The sequence below is a fragment of the Pararge aegeria genome, chromosome 27 (genome assembly GCF_905163445.1).
Source record: "Pararge aegeria chromosome 27, ilParAegt1.1, whole genome shotgun sequence".
NCBI lineage: Eukaryota > Metazoa > Arthropoda > Insecta > Lepidoptera > Nymphalidae > Pararge > Pararge aegeria.
In genome coordinates, this window is record NC_053206.1 from 6,028,644 (window position 1) to 6,049,126 (window position 20,483).

General features: G+C 35.3%; 1 protein-coding gene across 3 annotated transcripts in view; it reads right to left on the bottom strand.

The window, feature by feature from the left end:
• Positions 1-863: 863 nt before the first annotated feature.
• The window catches only part of LOC120635695 (alpha-1,6-mannosyl-glycoprotein 2-beta-N-acetylglucosaminyltransferase), a 68,330-nt gene continuing 48,710 nt past the window's right edge, over positions 864-20,483 (bottom strand). For 2 of the 3 annotated variants that reach the window (XM_039906805.1, XM_039906806.1), the window contains 8 exons: positions 19,246-19,389; positions 17,566-17,663; positions 15,451-15,596; positions 14,401-14,561; positions 11,071-11,202; positions 5,739-5,956; positions 3,528-3,707; positions 864-2,049 (listed from right to left, as the gene is read on the bottom strand). In XM_039906805.1, coding sequence (XP_039762739.1) covers positions 1,980-2,049; positions 3,528-3,707; positions 5,739-5,956; positions 11,071-11,202; positions 14,401-14,561; positions 15,451-15,596; positions 17,566-17,663; positions 19,246-19,389 — 1,149 coding nt within the window. In that variant the 3' untranslated portion in view covers positions 864-1,979. The remainder of the gene's footprint in view (positions 2,050-3,527; positions 3,708-5,738; positions 5,957-11,070; positions 11,203-14,400; positions 14,562-15,450; positions 15,597-17,565; positions 17,664-19,245; positions 19,390-20,483) is intronic. The other variant, XM_039906807.1, reaches the window with a different exon arrangement.

A 20,483-nucleotide genomic window follows, 5' to 3' on the forward strand; every position in this document is an offset into this window, starting at 1 on the left:
GATACTCTACTTGTTACTACTCTGTAATGTCACATTGGCAATCGCGCGCGAACCTCAACTCTATCACGCGGTCACTGACCCGACTGCGCGACGTTGTCCAATCACATGTATTTGGTTTCACAGAGTAATGTCACTTTACAGAAATAACACGATTTTTTTTATTCCACTACAAGTTATTAATATTATTATTATTATTATTAAATACTTTGTATACCAAAACATTAACATATACAAATTATAATAAAAACAGAAACCTTTGAATTAGAAAAAAAAGAAGAGAATACACTGCTGGTGGTACACATTTTTAGCATAGTAAGATAGCCCTTGACTGCAATCTCAGATGGTAGCGGGCTAACCTGTTAGGGAGTATTGTAGTCATACCCCTAATCGGATTCTACGCGACATCGCACCGGAACATTCGCTTAGCGGCACGTCTTTGTCGGTAGGGTGGTAACTAGCCACGGCCAAAGCTAGACCATACATACCAGACTAGAAAAATAAAGAAAAAAAAATTGCCAAATTTTTATATGTTGTTATAAGTTCCCATACTTTTACTTAAATTCACAGCGCACACCGTTGCGTCGGAATGTCGTCGTTGTATGAAATAAAATAAATAAATAAATATACTACGACAATACACACATCGCCACCTAGCCCCAAAGTAAGCGTAGCTTGTGTTATGGGTACTAGGATGACTGATGAATATTTTTATGAATTATATATACATAAATACTTAGAAAATACATATAAACACCCAGACACTGAAAAACACTTAATGCTCATCACACAAACATTTTCCAGTTGTGGGAATCGAACCCACGGCTTTAGACTCAGAAAGCAGGGTCGCTGCCCACTGCGCCAGTCGGCCGTCAAATAAATTAATACTGAATTCTGAAAAGTCTTTAAACAAAAGTTGTTAGTTTCATTTGTATCAACTACAAGGTCGAATTCTGCTATTTTATATTAACCCCGTATACGCTTATTTTACGTCATTTCTTCGCGTGCGTCTTAAAATACTATCACCAGTGTAACGAAATAGCGTGTGTTACGCGTAACACGCTATTCCTTCAATAGCTAGAGTCACGTGTAACATAGGTCGTTTCTTAAGTACGACTGGCGTTACGTTAACATATAACTATATGCACTTATTATACGTCATTTCTTGTCGTGCATCTTTTATTACTATTACCACTGTGTGAAATACGATATATCTTCAAGAGTGACTCGTGTGTTACGCCTAACATACACCGCCTCTTAAATAGGCCGTTTTTTAAGTATGACTTGGCCTTTGACAACTGTGACATAATACGTTGCGAGTACCAAGCGTAGTTTCTTCAAATGTAAATATTAGGCACGAGTAATAACGAGCTAGGTAGTTTCTTAAGTATGACATGTGTTACGCGTAACACATTTTTTTTACAACGTCGACATAATACGTTACGAATAACACAAGTTATTTCTTCAAACGTAACTCGGGGTTTTTTTTGCAAGGGTAATGATACGTTCCCAGAAACACGCGCAATTTGCAAAATTTAACTTTGGTTACGTGTAACACAGGCCGGTTTTTAAACATGACTGGCGTAACGTGGGCTACGCCACGTTTTTTGGACAACTGTGACATAATTTGCGTGTAACACGCTGAATTTCTTCAATTAAGAATATTTTTCTTCAAATGTAACTTGGTTACACGTAACATACGTGGATTCTTAACCGTAACGTGCGTTACGCGTAACACACATAGTTAGTTCAACAGTTACTTTCGTTACGTTATTTCTTCGAAAGAAATAGGCATTACGCGTAACATTGGTCGTTTCACCAGTGTTATTTTCGTTACGCGTAACATAGATCATTTCACAAGTGTTGTTTTCGTTACGCGTAACATAGGGCGTTTCACAAGTGTTATTTTCGTTACGCGTAACAAAGGTCGTTGCACAGATGTAACTTCGGTAACGCGTAACAAACGCAATGTCTTCAAAGGTTTACGCGTAATAGATGTATTTTCTCATCTGTCTACCCACTTGGGTCATATTCGTGCACAGTTCTTGATCTCTGCAAAATAAAAAAGACATGTTACTCGGAAGAAAGCTGATGAGATAATCTAGTATTAATAAAAATGAAAAACTTTTAGCTCCAGAAATAATGAATGATGTGACTAACCATCTGTTTAAGAAACATAGTGGTTTTTGATACTTCAATATTGATTGTGTACACGGTTTCTGGCATTCAGGCTCGGCTTTCGTCTATGGGCCCATAAGAAGGCTCAGAGTCACTCAGCGGGCGACGGAGGAGTATCTCTACGTGATCAAAGAAATGAGGCGATCCGTAGGAGAACTAGAGTTACCGACATAGCTCAGCGAGTCGCGAAGCTGAGGTGGCAATGGGCGGGGCACATGGCTCGGAGAACCGATGGACGTTGGGGTGTTAAGGTGCTGGAATGGCGACCCCGCACCGGTAAACGCAGCGTAGGTCGGCCCCACACGAGGTGGACAGATGACGTCAGGCGAGTCGCTGGGAGCCGCTGGAGGCAAGCGGCCCAGGACCGTGTATTGTGAAACTCCCTACAAAAGCCCTATATCCAGCAGTGGACGTCGATCGGTTGAAATTATGATGATGATGACGCGGTTTCTGAACTTTCGTAATTGTGTGGAATAGCCTAAATCGGATGCCGGGTGACGTGCACTTCATACCTGCACAAAAGCACTGCATACCCCAAAATTTTCATATAACTGGCAAAGGTGGAGGATTTTGACATTTTATGCCATTTTACTTCTTTATGCTTACACAAAGAAAATTGACAGATTTTACTACTACTAAGTACTTCAGAGATTCTACATAATGTTACTACGGCCTTAACCCCTTTCTCAATGTGGGAGGAGACCCGTGCCCTGTCGGTAATGGGTCGATATGATGATGAGAATGACATATCATTCAAAATTCAAAATTCATTTATTTCAAGTAGGCCTAATATAAGCACTTTTGAAACGTCAAGTCTGTCTGTTTGTAGTGACTCTACCACCGGTTCGGAAGGCAGATTCTACCGAGAAGAAGCCGGCAAGAAACTCAGCAGTTGCTCTTTTCCAACATCACAATTTTACATTTTACATTTTAACATTCATTTTTCTATCTTGTGAGAGATGAAAGCGGAGCCGGATGCTTCCAAGCAACCTTGTCATTAAGAAATTCATCAATTGTATAGTAACCTCGCTGTAATAAATGTGTTTTAACATATGCTTTAAATTTATGCATTGGTAGGTCCAAAATCACCGGAATCATATTATAAAAGCGTATACTCAATCCCACAAATGACTTCTGTACCTTTCGCAGACGATATGCAGATGTCACTAATTTATGACCATTTCTTGTAAGTCGACTGTTTATGTGTGTGTGTGTGTGTATTTGTATGTAATTGGTAAATGGTAGTCACTACAAACATACATACTTTACGTTTCAAAAGTGCTTATAAAGTAGGCCTACTTGAAATAATTTTTTTTTTTTTTTTTTTTTATTTAAGCTGGCTACAAACTGACCTCAAATCCCCCCACCCCCCATTCCCCTTCGTGAGCTTCTTGTTATGCTTGGCGCCACCAGCACTGATGGTAGCAGTCACCCTGGACGGATAGAAGTAAGTTTTCGCGTCTTGAAGCAACTTCTGGACCTTGCTTATGACAGTGGACGCATTGCAGTTCGACTTCTTGTGGTGGAATCCGCTGAAAACCAATGGCGTTGGTTCACCTTGTCTTATTTGGAACTTCATAGCTTAACATTAACTCGACTGTGAGATGGTGATAACAAAAAAAAAATGGTGGAATCCGCTGAAAACCAATGGCGTTGGTTCACCTTGTCTTATTTGGAACTTCATAGCTTAACATTAACTCGACTGTGAGATGGTGATAACAAAAAAAAAATGGTGGAATCCGCTGAAAACCAATGGCGTTTGTTCACCTTGTCTTATTTGGAACTTCATAGCTTAACATTAACTCGACTGTGAGATGGTGATAACAAAAGAAAAATGGTGGAATCCGCTGAAAACCAATGGCGTTTGTTCACCTTGTCTTATTTGGAACTTCGTAGCTTAACATTAACTCGACTGTGAGATGGTGATAACAAAAAAAAAAATGGTGTAATCCGCTGAAAACCAATGGCGTTTGTTCACCTTGTCTTATTTGGAACTTCATAGCTTAACATTAACTCGACTGTGAGATGGTGATAACAAAAAACTCTAAGTTTTTAGTAGGCTCTTCTTAGACACGGCCGCGTTCGGAACCCTCCTAGCTAAGTTTCAAGTTAATTCATAGCTAAACATTAACTCGACTGTGAGATGGTGATAACAAAAAAAAACTATATGTTTGGTGTAGGCTATTCTTGAACACGTTTGGAAGTAGTATTGCATGCATGATGATTAAATGCAAGGCGTAAACCTCCCTTTGCGTGAGCTAGATGGAAGACAAGGTATTCGGCAAATAACTTTTTATCTCGTGCGTGCAATACTCACAATAGCAAATATTGTGAGACGGACATTTTTCACGTCGAAATCGGCACTTTTAGGAAATTTATTATGGCAAAATAAGTAAATAAATAAAAATGCTACGACAACAATGCACATCGCCATGAAGCCCCAAAGTAAGGGTAGCTTGTGTTATGGGTACTACGATGACGGTTGAATATTTTTATGAATAATATACATAAAATACTTATAATATACAGATAAACACCCAGACACTGAAAAACATTCATGTTCATCACACAAACATTTTCCAGTAGTGGGAATCGAACCCACGGCTTTTGACTCAGAAAGCAGGGTCGCTGCAAACTGCGCCAATGGGCCGTCGAAAGTATTATAAGCTTAAAAGTTTTTTGTTTTTTTAAATTTAATTTTGTTGTATAATTTTCACATTGGTAGGTACTTATTCCTAAGCAATTGCGGTTAATGTTATCGTATTATATGTATAACTAAGTTGTGGAAACTTCATTGGTTTATGTGATACAAAAATACGGCATTACTTTTATGTGTAATAGTACTGTTTGTTTCCCCTGAAAAGCTAATAAATAAATAAATCCCTACTAATCCCTATCCCTACTAATATTATAAATGTCAATCTAAGTTTGTTTGTTACGCTTTCACGCAAAAACTTCTTAACCGATCCTCATGAAACTTTGTACACATATTCTTGGAAGAGTTAAAAGTAATATAGGATACTTTTTATCTCGACAATAAGCTCGGTTCCTTTGGGAGAGGGGATGAAAGTGTTTTGACGATTTTACACCATAACTCCGACAAATTATAACCGATTTAAATAATTATTTTTGTACTATAGAGGTTATAATATGTGTTTCATTTTGCCCAAACTTTGTGTAGATCTGATGAATGTGGTTGGAGATAGAGGACAGAACTCCTCAGTGGACAGCAGCAAACCCCTCATTCAAGGCTTAGCAATACTGAATCCTTTAATTTTTATTAGAACTACAACTAAATTGAATGCCACATCAAAAAACAAATCAAACGCAGACGAAGTCGCGGTCAACAGCTAGTATATAATTTATTTATTGTGTGCGTGTGTATGTCACTGAACTCCTCCTAGACGGCTGGACCGGTTTGAATGAATTTGTCGTTATGCGTTTGGGTGGCACCCTGGATGGTTTAGATTCACAAATCAGCCCGACAGATGGCGCTGGGTTCAGCTAGTAAATATATATGAAGGTTGGTGACAACTGTATTCCGCACTACCGTTTCCACTTACCACTCGCCAATATGGAAGACCCGTGGTCCTTTACACAGGATGACCTTGAACTTTTCTTTTCCAGGTCTGTTTTGTGATAAATGAAGCAGCGAGTAGTCCCAATTATAATCGTCGTAAGCGCAGAACTGATCCTGCAGTTCCAGAATGTTCTCCCACACGCTCCTATTGAACGCCATGCCCATGTTATGCATGCTGGAATGCCAGGGGGTTATTTCTACCTAAAGTTTAAAAACAAAAAGTAAAATCATTGAGTGTCTGGTTGGTATTTTGTTAGTTTAAAAAAAGAACAGGAGAAAACCAATTGTCTATGGTCGGGTCGGTAACCAATTTTATATATCCTTTAAGCTTAAAAAAATGAAGAGGAAAAAAATGTCTAGGTTCGGGGTTCCTTTTTAGTTACATATCCTCCAGGTTTAAAAAAAGATTAAGAGCGAAAAAAGGGTCTACGGTCGGAGTTTCTTTTCAGTTTGATATCCTCTAAGTCCAAAAATGAGAACAAGAGAAATTGTCTAGGTCTACGTTCGGGGTTTTTTTTTGTACATCCTCAAGTTTAAAAAAAACGGGTAGGTAGTAAAATTTGTCTAAGGTCGGCTTTTATTTTGTTATACCTTTAATTAACGTGCAAACAAGCGACTACTAATACACACTTTTAAATCCTAAGCATTGTTGCGTGCATTAAGATAAAAAAAAAAAAATCAACACTTTTTTACTTCTTAACCAAACTATTAATTTGTTTATTTATTTATTCAATATTTTTTACCAACGAATCTTAGACTTTGGACGAATTCAAGTGCGACATAAAGAAGTCACTGTGTACGTTTTTTTATACTAAAATAGCGCCAAATTGATAATTCTCCTATTTGCATTTAACCTTAATTTCTATAAATAATAAAATAAAAAAAATGTATACAATTGAAAATTAAAAATTAAATCACAGAGTGTATTTACAAAGCAGTTTTCTAATTTATATTATAAAGCATAAAATATTCGTTGATAGTCGCAACCGTGTAACTAACAGTTGAAAGTACCGCGTGAGTACAATTTTAGTAGTTTAACATGAGGACTGAAGGTAGTAGGGCCAGAACCGATCGTACCGATTCCGTTCAGTGAGTACAAAACATGGCTACATGAACAAACACAAAGGGAGCATTCCCAACTTTGGGCCAATGCAAAAGATTGTAAACAAACCAAAATAGCTTTCCCTAACCTAAACCAACATCTAACTAACAAACTACTCCGCCTGGATAGAAGAAAACTTAGGAAGGTGGTGGGACTCATAACAGGACATAGCTCCTTAAACAGACATCTTTCCATTATAGGTGTCACCGACAGCCCTCTTTGCAGAGCATGCATGTAGAAGAATGAAACACCTACGCACGTGATGCTGGAGTGCACGGGCGTGACAGATCAACGCGAGATCTACCCGGGATCACCAGCCACTATCCCAGAAATCCTCAGCAACCTGGGCGGCATGCTAGGATTCTGGAACGAGCTTGGATGGCTGGAGTAGCGAGCAACAATGGGAAATTTCACGTACAACAAGCGAAGCGCTTACGTGCGGAAACTGCCCAGAAGAAGAAGAAGAATGAGGACTATAAAAATAATTTACTTAAAAAAAACTACACTACTTAATATTGATTAAGTATATTATGTTTCCCTTTGAACTGCTGCACTTATTTCAAAGTTAATTTCCCGCAAATTTGTTCACAAAAACATTCTAAAATTAAATTATCGAAAGTTTGTTCTTAAAATCATTTTTAAGTTAAGTTCCCAGTAACTTGTTCCTAGTTTATTTTGAAACAGATTTAAAGTTACTTTTTAAATTTCCTTTAAAAATCATTATAAAGTACGTGTCCGGTAATTTGTTCCTAGTTTCTTTTGAAAATAATTTTAAATTAAAGTTACCGGTAGTTAGTTAACAAAATCATTCGAAAGTTGATATCTGGTGGGTTCACAAACTGGTTGCTGGATTGATAAATATATTATTATTATTATTATTATTAAACTCTTTATTTGTATACTACAACATAAAATATATAAAATATAACAAAAACAGAAACATATCGAAAGTAGTAGTAATACAAAAGGCGGCCTTATCGCTTAATATATCTATCTTTATCGAGTAAAGAATGTTAGTGACGTTTTGTGGGACTATCAACGATTATAACATTCCAGATTTAAATATGTACAAAAAGTAAATAACAGTTAATAAAACTGAGTAAATCATAGATGTTATTAAGCCAAGCCGTAGGCGAGCTTTTTAATAGTGTGAGTGTTTTTATCTTATCTAAAGTCATGCAGTTACAAAGCATTATTATAATATAACATTCCAATTTGAAATATGTACAAAAGTAAAAAACTAAAACGTAATATAGTTACCACTGTCTCAACAATTATTTTATCGAGCCCTAGGCGAGCTTTTTAATACTACAACACGTTCAATAATACAAAAATCATACATAGAAACAGGTGCTTTGCTAAAATCCAAGACAAACAATTAGAATTAAGGTTTTTTCCTGTAAATAAATATCGAATAATTGTAGAGCGCCTAATTTGACTTTAGATTTTATTAAGTTCAAAATTGGTTTTAGTCGTTAAGTGGACACTTGCTTAGTATTTTTTTTTTAATTAAAAAGTTAGTTACACATTACTAGTGCTAAGTTTTGGTAAGCTTGCAATAATTAGATCATGCAATAAGTAGGCCATATAGCTTAGAATCTTGGATCGATAATGTAAGAACTATGTGCACTCTCGTATAAAAAAACAAAAAAAAAAAAATTTAAGAATTTTCCTAATACTGCTCAAAGGAAAAGTAACGAAACTAGAATCCAACATCTTAATTTTACGGACCCTTTATGACGGCTTACATCGTGTCTATACAGAGTTTAAAAAAAAAAACTCTCTGCCTTGTAGCTGCTATCATTAAAACTAACAACTTTTTTTTCTACGACATATAAAAAATTATTATAAATCTATTTATTTCTGTATAGTGTCATTACACTGTGTTACCATAGTTAACTGTCTCAGAGTCGTGATTCGCACGCTTTCGCCGGTGTTACATTACAGAGTAGTAAAAAGTAGTAAACCATCGAGTTGTCGTACAAAAAAAACCACCGGTTCGGAAAGCAGATTCTGCCGAGAAGAGCCGACAAGAAACTCAGTAGTTGCTCTTTGCCAACATTTACAATCATTTTTCTATCTTGCGTAAGATGAGAGCGAAGCTGGCTGCTTCTACCTTGTCATTAAGAAATTTATCAAATGTATAGTAACCTCGCTGTATTAAATGTGTTTTTACACATTTTTTAAATCTATGCAGCGGTAGATCCAGAATTAGCTTAGGAATCATGTTGTAAAAGAGTATACACAACCCCACAAAGGAGTTCTGCACCTTTTGCAGACGATATGCAGATGTCACTAATTTATGTCCGTTTCTGGAAGTCTATACCTACTAATATTATAAATGTGACTGTAAGCTTGTTTGTTACTTGCTTATTGTTACGCTTTCACGCGAAAACTACTGAACCGATCTTCATGAAACTCTTTAAACATATTATTGGAGGTATTAGAAATAACATATGTAACTTATCAATGAAAAAAAAAATTCGTAAGATAAAAAAAATATTTATGAAAAAATCTCAAAATCTCATATATGACCATAGGTGTGACTATGTAGCAGTACGCTGCCTCCCAAAATTACGCGTGCGAAGCCGCAGGGCACATCTAGTATACTATAATAGGACTTTGAACTTCTTGAGATGATGTCAAGATGTCAACCGGTGTATGTCATTTTCATAGATATGACACATCGTTGTAACTTATAAAAAAGGTAGTATGTGTCACTACATATTTAGCAAGTTTTAAACTTTTTTTTTCTATTCCACTACAAGTTATCCCATGACTGCAATCTCACCTTTGTGATGATGCAGTCTTATATGCTAACGGGCTAACCTTTTAGGGATATGACCAGTGGCGTGCATACAGCTTTTAGCCAGGGTATGCGTAAAGCAGTAAAATGGCATAAAAAGGAAAAATCCTAATACTATACGAGTTATGTTCATACATGCTAATTACATGCTTCATACCCTAGGGTAGGCAATGCTTTTGCGCATGTATGAAGTGCCCGCCACTGGGTATGGCAGTTATAATAAACCTATATACCTAATAGGTTTTTACGAGACATCGTACCGGAACGCACGCTTGGTCAGCGTCGATGTCCTAATTTTTATATAAAAATAAGCATACGTATTGGCCTAGTAAATAACCTTGTCTATTTTTTTTTTCTTTCTTTCTTTTCTTTGCAGGTATTCTGCATCTAATCACTTAAATTAGACTTCTTAATGATCTCAATAAATGACCGACGAAAACTTCGTAGCTACTTGTACCTTTTTCTTTCTTACTTGTCTTAATATGTTAACAATCTTTTCATAACATTTTAATGTAAAGTATGAAATATATAAAAAAAAATATACTATGACAATACACACATCATCTGGCCATAAATTAAACGTGTATATTTTGCATGAATAATAAACATAAAAACAAATATAATATATAGATAAACACCCAGATACTGAAAAATATTCATGTTCAACGCACAAACATTTTTCCAGTTATCTAATGGAATCGAATACACAAGTCTTGGACTCAGAAGTCATGACTGCCCACTGCGCCAATCGGCCATCGATTATGCAACAAGAGGTTATTTTGTTGCTTTATTTGTTTATACATATTTAAAACATTATTTACACCAATAACCAAAACGTAATAAAATTGTATATTACTGCAGCGGCCAGCTTCAAGACATTGATGGACGAATGTTTTAATACGTAATTTCATCGATGCAAAAAAAAAAAAAATTTATAGAACAACCGAACAGCAATAAGTTTTCCCGCGTGTGTTCATTTATTCTTTTTTTAAAAAAAACGCTTTCTTGTTGCAACCAAGTTTTGAATTGAAATAAAACCATTTTTAAGTTACCTTCTTGGTTGCAATGTTTAGGAGTAAAAATTCGTTCCATTTTTAAAATACACGACAGATATGAGTTTACCATTTGGCCGCTATTTTCATTTAACTTTTGCCGGCCGCTGCTCGTGTGCATTTGACCAGTACAGCAATATCGATTTATCTTGAAGATGGTAGTCAAAATAATGCACAAATCGCCAAGCATATTATGGCAAGTAAGAAAAATTTGCTGATGAAAATTATTAATTTAAATAGTTAATATTTATTAATAAGTGTCACATTCACCATTAAATAGCAAGAGGGGAGAGCGTAGCATTCAGGAAAAAATAATCTATTATAGAAAAAAAAAAAACTTCACAGTTTATAAAACCTTTTGAGTGCTAGCATAGAAATTGGGGTAGACTTGGTAATTCCACGTTTGGCCATCGTGCTGTCTCTTTCTTCTCTCTTCGTTGACCGCTCGCACTTGTTGTATGTAGCTCAAGGTTAGGTGCTTCTTTCTCTGTTACGTAGGTGGTAAGGTTCAGTTTCGCGTGCTTTTTACTCACTCAAATATCTGGGTACCACCATAAGAATAACTAATGCTCTGTCTCTGTAATAAAACTAGTCTGTCCGTCTGCCTGTCTGTCCGTCTATCGCGGAGCTGTATCTCATGAATCGAGACAGTTAGACAGTTGAAATTATACTAAATAAAAGAATAAAATAAATATTTAAGGGAGGCTTCTATACATTGGACATATTTTTTTTAACGAAACCCGACATGCGTTTTTTTTTTCACTATGAGTCAAACCCTGACTGCAATCTAACCTGGTAAATGATGCAGTCTAAGATGGTAACGGGCTAACCTGTTAAGGGTTCGACAGTTATATTAAACCCATCGCAATTTTACTAGCCCTTTCTTTTTATGAAGGTTTTATAAGGGTAATAGAATAATTATTCGGGCAGTAGCTTTTAAAACGGAACAATGCGAGATCTTTGAGATAATGTGAAACCCAAAATTAGCAACTATTGAAAATTGTAATGACAGCCTCTGTCATAGGCTAAGAGTTGCTCACAAATTGCTTCAATGCGGCGAAAAGTTTTTTTTTTTTTATTCCACTAAGTGATGATGCAGTCTAAGATTGTAGCGGGCTAACGTGTCAGGGAGTATGGTAGTCATACCCCTAATCGGTTTCTACGCGACATCGCACCCGAACACTAGATCGCTAAGCGGCACGTCTTTGTCAGAAGGGTGCTAACTAGCCACGGCCAAAGCCACCAGACCAGACCAGTGAAAATTCAGATAATTCCCCTGCCGGGAATCGAACCCGGGAACTCCTACTTTAATTCACGGCGTTCACCGTTGCGCTCGGGAGGTCATTTAAAAAAATATTAAATTAGTGACAACCCTGGCGAAATCGAGGGCGAGAGCGGGGTGTTCGCGGGCAGCGGGGAAGTGGATATATATGACGCAGCGTCTAGGGCACTCACAAACGAGATTCAATTCCATACTTAGTTATTCTTATGGTGACAATATAGATAATCTGTTATTTAAATTAAATCGATTCATTAATTTTATATCATATAATACTATATTTGATATAGACCAAGCAAAGCTGGTATTATTAGCTCTCACCGACAATGTTTGGTAAGAGGTTATAAAATTCTGCTTTTTAAAAGAAAAAGTTTATTTTTTTTATTTATTATCTGTTACGTAAAGGCTCGCGTAAATTTGGGAGTACCATAATATTATTGGTATTAAAAGCGATCTAGTTGGTACAAACGAATGTACGCGAGCCTTTATATACTTCCAAAAACCTACTTTAAGCAATAATGCTTAAAATATAGATAGGTAGAAGTTACTTAAAAGAAACTTAATATTTTAACTTATACTTGCAATAATAATTTAAATGTGTATTTAAAATTAATTAAAAAAAAAAAAAACACGAATAAGCGTATGCGTATGTTATATGAAAAAATATATATATATCTTATAGATGTTAACAACACAAATGTATATTTTATTTTATGTATAATAAAAATATATACATTAACATTGATTCATAAAGCGGATAAAGATTCGTGATGGGTATTCCGTGAAATAATTCTAATGGAAAAATACGCACAAAAAATATTAGAAGGAAACATAAAGATTAAACAGCGTATGGCAGTTTGTGTGAGTATAGCAACATATAATTAATTTTCTTTATTCTTCAAAGTATACTCTTTGGCCTATAGATATAGGCCAAAGAGTATACTTTGAAGACGTGCTAGTGTAAAACCAAATCGAATGAAATACAATTTCATTTAAATAGCACGTTTAGTAATTTATTGAAGTTATACTTCTTTAGAGGCGTTAGGATAAAATCATGAGAGTGAAATTATACGATGTAACGAAATGCGCGCGAACATGGGTACACAATTTTAACAGGATGAAGGTAGTTGCGAAACCGAGTGAGAGGGGAATACATCGTCCGCCAGCTCACTTTTAACGATGCGCGCGCACACCGTCACTAAAAACCGGCACCCAGAAGTTAGCTTTAAGGTTTAACAGTGTACACTTTCAATTGTCAAAGTCTGCGGGCTCATTCCGGTGATTTAACTGATTCAATTGTACAAACATCTCAAAATTGAATGTTAAGTGAAACTTGGTGGTCCGATAAAGAGATAACTAGATAATGCGTTATATTAAAACTTTCAATGTGTTAAATACCTTATTTCTATTGTTAGTGTAGTTTTCTCTGCAAACGTAGAATAACGCGTAAGATAGAATTTTTGAAACGATTTTTATCTTGTTACGCCAAAGAAGTATAACTTCTAACGCGTGTACAAAATCGTGACGTAATCGTGTACAGTCATTTGAGCCAAAATTTACATCTAAATTAACGTCAAAATTTACGTCATAAAATAATTTTCACGTGTATTCACTATTGCAATATCGATGATAATGTCCCTATGCTATAATTGTCAACAAACTAGCCGTTATATCTAAATTTGTTGCCAAAACATAGGCACAGCTTTTTGTAACTTTACAAGAGTCGTTGGCCAGTGTAAAAATGCACTGTCACCTTTGATAAATTAAGTATTAGTCACGCAATGTGTGACATAAATGGCGTTAATCAAGACTGTTATTTAAGCCAAAATTTACGACATTTAAATCTACTAAAATACAGTATTTCGCGTGTTTTTAAAAAATACGTCGCAATATCTTAAAAATAAAAAAAAACGATGTCGTTAAATACCTCGTATATATAGCTGTGATATTGGTATGTCTGCAGGGCAGGTAAGTGCGAAGACACAATATCTTGTAATGTATGACACAAATGAAGTTAATCGTGACAGTTACTTAAGCAGAAAATTACGTCAAAATGTACGTCATAAAATACTGTATTTCGCGTGTATTCACGATTGCAATATCGACGATAATGCATCTATGCTATAATTGTCATCAAACTTGTCGTTATATCTAAATTTGTTGCCAAAACATAGGGACAGCTTTTTGTAACTTTACAAGAGTTGTTGGCCATTGTAAAAATGCACTGTCACCTTTGACATTAATAAATTAACTATATGTCTCGCAATGTATGACATAAATGACGTAAATCGTGACAGTTATTTAGGTCAAAATTTACGTCATAAAGTTTACGTCAAAATCTACGTCATAAAATACAGTATGTCGCGTGTTGTAAGCAATATCGAATGAAAAGTGGTCAGTAAATACCTTGTCACTATTGCTGTGATATTGGTATGTCTTCAAGTATGTGCCGAGACACAATATCTCGCAATGTGAACAAGTCTTGTCTGCGGTCACTCGGAGGAGGTTCAACATGTGGAGGAAGTCCTCCGCCACGTAGTGGTCTTCCTCGAGGAATACTACCATTCCTGGAATTAGTGCGGCATATGAGAATTGTTAAATAATTAATATTGTTAAAATCAGAAAAAAAGTTAACAGTTTACAGTTTTAACAAGATTGTTATTTGACATTAAAAAAAAACCCCAACAAAAAATGTAGTCCGCCATTTTGTGATGGCGGCCATCTTGGACTCAATAAGTATCATATGATACCCGTATTGAGGGAATTGTAAAAATAAAATGTAATCCGCCATTTTTTCACAGATTTTTTTATCAAACATTGCTTTGAAGCGATGGTAGCAAGGGGGGGTGAGTTCGAATCCCAGCACGCACCTCTAACTTTTCAAATTTATGAACTAAATTATTTAAATGGCTTAATGTGTACAATTTTTATGACATAAAAGATTTTTTTTAATTAAAACCTAATAATGACGTATAATTTGGTAATAATGACATTAAAATTGAAAATATTGTGATTATGAAGCTACACTTAGACGGCCGACTGGCGCAGTGGACAGCGACCCTGCTTTCTGAGTCCTACGCCGTGGGTTCGATTCCCACAACTGGAAAATGTTTGTGTGATGAACACGATTGTTTTTCAGTGTCCGGGTATTTATCTGTATATTATAAGTAATTATATGTATTATATTCATAAAAATATTTAACAGCTATCTTAGTACCCATAACACAAGCTACGCTTACTTTGGGGCTAGATGGTGATGTGTGTATTGTCTTAGTATATTTAATATTTATTTTTTTAAAAAAAAATTTAAAAAATCTTACTTTGGGGCTAGATGGCGATGTGTGCGTTATCGTAAAATATAAATTAAATTAAATAGACGTGACGATAAAGGACGTGGCGTGGCAAAATGTCATTTTAACGTTTTGCTAGAGGACGTGGCGCGGGCAGTTGTCTCACCTGTGTGGCCGGCCGTGCACTGCAGCTGGTTGAATATCCTGTTGGCCTTCCACCACCAGTGGTGCTTGGTCTGCGTGTACTTCGCCTCCCGGTAGTGGCCGTGCAGATCCGGGTGCAGAGCGTTGTTGCACTTCAGCTTTATCGCTCTGGAAAGGGGTTAGAGAAAGCTCTAATTGAGAGAACAAAAAAAAATCCAAAAGTGCACGACTCACAATGCTCATTAAATTATCAAATATTGAAAAAAAAAAAAAAATTAAAACAGCTGTACTAGAAAAGTGATGCACAGGCGCCCCTGGTGGAATAAAATGTACATAATATCTATAGATATAGATATATCACCATCCATGTTAATTTTACATGGATATATATAGCTATACAGTCTTGCAGTTTTCGTTTTTTATTAATTGCAATTAAACTACACTGAATTAATTAATCATTCGCATTCAGTGACCTACAATCGTCGATTAGAATTTTTTTTTTTTAATTTAACTCAAATAATGGTTTTTTTCACAAGTTAGAGTGTTTTCGGGTTTCACACATGACGGACAGGAATTTTTTTTGACCTATTTTGGTGTTTTTTCCAATTCTATTGCAGTAAATCAATTTTTTAAAAGTATGGAATTAATCTCCATTAAATTATCTCGACAATAGTATGCAAAATATCTTGATTCCGTGAACTAACAAGGCTATAATAATAAAAATAGCCGCCGAAATGAGGCGAAAAAATTTTTTCGATCGTAAAGCACTCTCTGATGCCTGGGATGTGTGAAACGTTGAAACTGTCTTTTTTGATGTGAAACATCTATAGGAGGGTAAACCTGATTGTTGGCGTGGCGACGCAATGATTGAATATTTGTATTTCGTATGTAACAATAAAAATGAATGTTTCAGTCGATGGTCTTCTCGCGAAAAGCTTCGACCAACATCTTAAGAAGCTTTCGCTTGGCTGTTGGATCAAGGGTCGGATACAGAACGCAGTAGTCCTTGAAACGGCGCGTATTGTGAGGAGGTTCCTCACTCTGGAGCCCTGACCGCCGGTTGCTTGGTCATTCAAAAGCCCCGCAAGCGGAGGGTGGATGTTTTTTTCTTATTAATTTTTAATAGTGTTTTTTGTTAAGTATTGTAAGCAATGTTGAGAATTAAAAAAAAAAAAAAATTAAAATCAATAAATGATAGAAAATTATAGTGAATATTAATTTTGTAATAAAAAAGTCATTATTAACCGACTTACAAAAAGGAGTGGTTCTCCAATTGGTTGTATTTTTTGTTATTTGTGAAAAAAAATTTTAATGCTTTATCTTTTCAGTATGCAATATCTGCAATAACTTACAGAAAACAATTTCGATGTTTCACATATGCCAGGCGTCCCGTGATTTTAAGTTATATATATATATAATACGACGCGGTCGTTTGCTCAGTCTGATACTGGAGCAGACTGAAAATCAGCGCTGAGCATTGTTGCTAATGCAGAGCAATAAGGCTGACTTTGCGGCCATTTGCCATATTGTTAACTAGCTGTTGCCCGCGACTTTGTCTGCGTTAGATTTTGTTTTTAAAGTATTCAGTATTGCTAAGCCTTAAATGAGTATACTAGTATATATATATATATATATATATATATATATATAACATGTGACTGTCAATTAATTATAGACAAATAATTTGCAATAAAATAAAATTGCGACTATAATTAAAGATCTAAGCTATCCTATCTCTTAAGTTGGAGCAGACTGCTCACGGTGTGCCAATTTAATTTAAAATCGGTTAAGTAGTTTAGGAGTCCATCGCGGACAAACATCGTGACAGGAGGTTTATATTATTGTTAATATTAATTGATAAACATTTAGTTAAAAATCTTGTATTAACAATAGTATATGGAAATAAAGGATTTTATCATTTATTATTTTTCTTTTTTTTTTTAATTATTAACAATGCTTAAAAATAAATTAAAAGACACTATTAAAAATTTATAAAAAAAAACTTCCACCCTCCGCTTGCGGGGCTTTTGAATACCCAAGCAACCGGTGGTCAGGGCTCCAGAGTGAGGAACCTCCTCACAATACGCGCTATACTCCTTATTATTTTTTATTATTATTATAAAATTATAATACTTACTGCTCCAACTTGGCGTCCCGCGGACAATCGTTGGGATCCATGCCGGGGAATTCCGCGGGATGAGTTTGCACTGAATACGGGAAGAAAATTTGCATCACCTGTAAAGTAAATTTATATTATTTTTTTCATACAACGTGTAACAGAATAACGAAGAAATATTGAAGGATGCGTAAGTATATTTCATAAGGAATCACCCTGTAAAAATATTAAATATTATTTTTCCATACAAACGAATTCAAAACACTCTTAGTGTTTATTTATGACAGCCCTATTGAAGGTAAAAGACCGACACGCGCATGTGATGTTAGGGCTGCATATAGATTTCCTTCAGCAAAAACTGTGGCAGTGGTTTACTCAAAAACTATTAGGTTTTCGGTTTGACAGATAAGTCTCAGATACAGTACATAATGTTCCTCTGCAGCCTGTGAATTTTTATTTCGGTTTTCATCTACACGTTGTATACTTTATTTGTACACCACATAAAGAAAAAAATTTGGAAAATCCAAAAGTGCACCACTCATAATGCTCATTTAATTATCAAATATTGAGGAAAAAAAAATAAAAAAAAAAATTCAAACAGCTGTACTAGGAAAGTGATGCACAGGCGCCCCTGGTGGAATAAAATGTACATAATATCTATAGATATAGATAGATATATCACCATCCATGTTAATTTTACATGGATAAATATAGATATACAGTCTTGCAGTTTTCGTTTTTTATTAATTGCAATTAAACTACACTGAATTAATGAATCATTCGCATTCAGTGACCTACAATCGTCGATTAGATTTTTTTTTTTTTATTTAACTCAAATAATAATGGATTTTTTCACAACTTAGAGTGTTTTCGGGTTTCACACATGACGGACAGGAAAATTTTTTGACCTATTTTGGTGTTTTTTTCCAATTCTATTGCAGTAAATCAATTTTTTAAAAGTATGGAATTAATCTCCATTAAATTATCTCGACAATAGTATGCAAAATATCTTGTTTCCGTGAACTAACAAGGCTATAATAATAAAAATAGCCGCCGAAATGAGGCGAAAAAAAATTTTTCGATCGTAAAGCACTCTCTGTAGAAGAAATTTAATTTTATCTGTTATTCTATATACAAAAAAAAAGAAAAAAAAAAAATCTACGACAATACACACATCGCCATCTCGCCCCAAAGTAAGCGTAGCTTGTTTTATTGGTACTATGATGACTGATGAATAATATACATAAATACTTATAAAATACAGATAAACATCCAGACACTGAAAAACATTAATGTTCATCGCAGAAACATTTTCCAGTTGTGGGAATCGAACCCACGGCCATGGAGTCAGAAAGCAGTAACGCTGCCCACTGCGCCAATCGGCAGTCAAGATATTGTCGTTGCTATAAACAATTGACACTACATTCACTTTTCAATGCACTTCATACTTGATAAAAACATGTACATATATTATTGTATATCAGTAGTCCACGCGGACGCATCGCTCACTCAAGTAAGAGTGAGACAGATGTCGAACGCTGCCAAACGCGAAGGCCGATTGTGCTTCTCTCGCTCGCACTTCAAGCCTTAAATGGAACGCTTCAGAGCGAGGTAACGCCGCATGAGTCATGTTTTTTCGTGCGTGCAGCCGGCTCCAACGAGTTAAAAGACGTTGTCACGTCAAAAAAAAAAAAGTCTTACCTTAGTGAAATCGATGCTTCTAACGAGACTGTTGATTTGTTCATCGTAGTAGTCGTGCGAGAATATTAGTAGGGTTTTATCGATGTCACGCGCTTGTGCTAGCGACACTATCAGGTGTCTGAGGTAGGTGAGGCGCGTGTGCACCTGTGGGCAATAACCTTTATTACAGCTAAGTGTTCGAAGTTCAACTGTGCGTGCGTTATAGGTAGACACATCATGCACTGGTATTAAATAGAGTTATCGTACATACTAAATGTACGATAACTCTATTAAATACAAGAATTATTAAAAGTTATGTATATATATAATCTTCTTCTATATATATATATATATATATATATATATATATATATAAAAAAGAGAAAGTGTGTGGGTATGTTCCGTATAGGCTCCGAAACCGCTTGACTGATTTCAATGAAACTTTCAGGGAATCTCCGGAGTAATCCTGTAAAGTTTGGTGACGATCGGAGCACCAATTTTTGAACTGTCAAACTGGTATATAGCAAATACAGCTTTTATTTACTATGATGATATTCTATTGTTGTGTGTACATGGGTTTAGATAATGATCTTCACCCGCTCGAGAAGAGAATAGAAGAGAATGAATACGGAGAGAAATAAATGTTTTAATATATTATGAGACTTAAATTAAAAATTGAATGATGTAAGTTTATTGTTTAAATAAAATAAAGCAAAATCTAGCCCGGCGAAGCGGACTGGGTACGCTAGTATAATAATAAAATTTAAACAGAAAAAGAAACTTACATAACCAATGTTAATATTTAAGGAACTGAGAAAACGAAAGAAGAAAGTTGGAGTACCTAATCATCAAATTACGAGTCACCTTCTAGCGAAGTGCCAAACGTTTTAATAATTTTAGTTTAAAATTTTCCTAGTGTATCGTTTAATAAATCAATACACTCACTTTTAGCACTAAATTCCTTAGTTTAGATATTAGCATTCCAAAGAGTTATTGTACTGAGGTTTACTAATAAAGATTTTCTATTTCTAGTTCTACTCTTTATTATATATTCTATATCAAACTTAGAAGTACTTGTGGACAAGAGTCATTCATTACACATTTTAGTATCCATAACACAAGCTACGCTTACTTTGGGGCTAGATAGCGAATATTATTTATTTTATATAGACAAAGAAGGTTTTAGGTAATCTATACTTTTTCACTGGCTTTTTTATCAAAATGTTTTTGAGTCAACGAAATGTCACTTTACAAAGTAA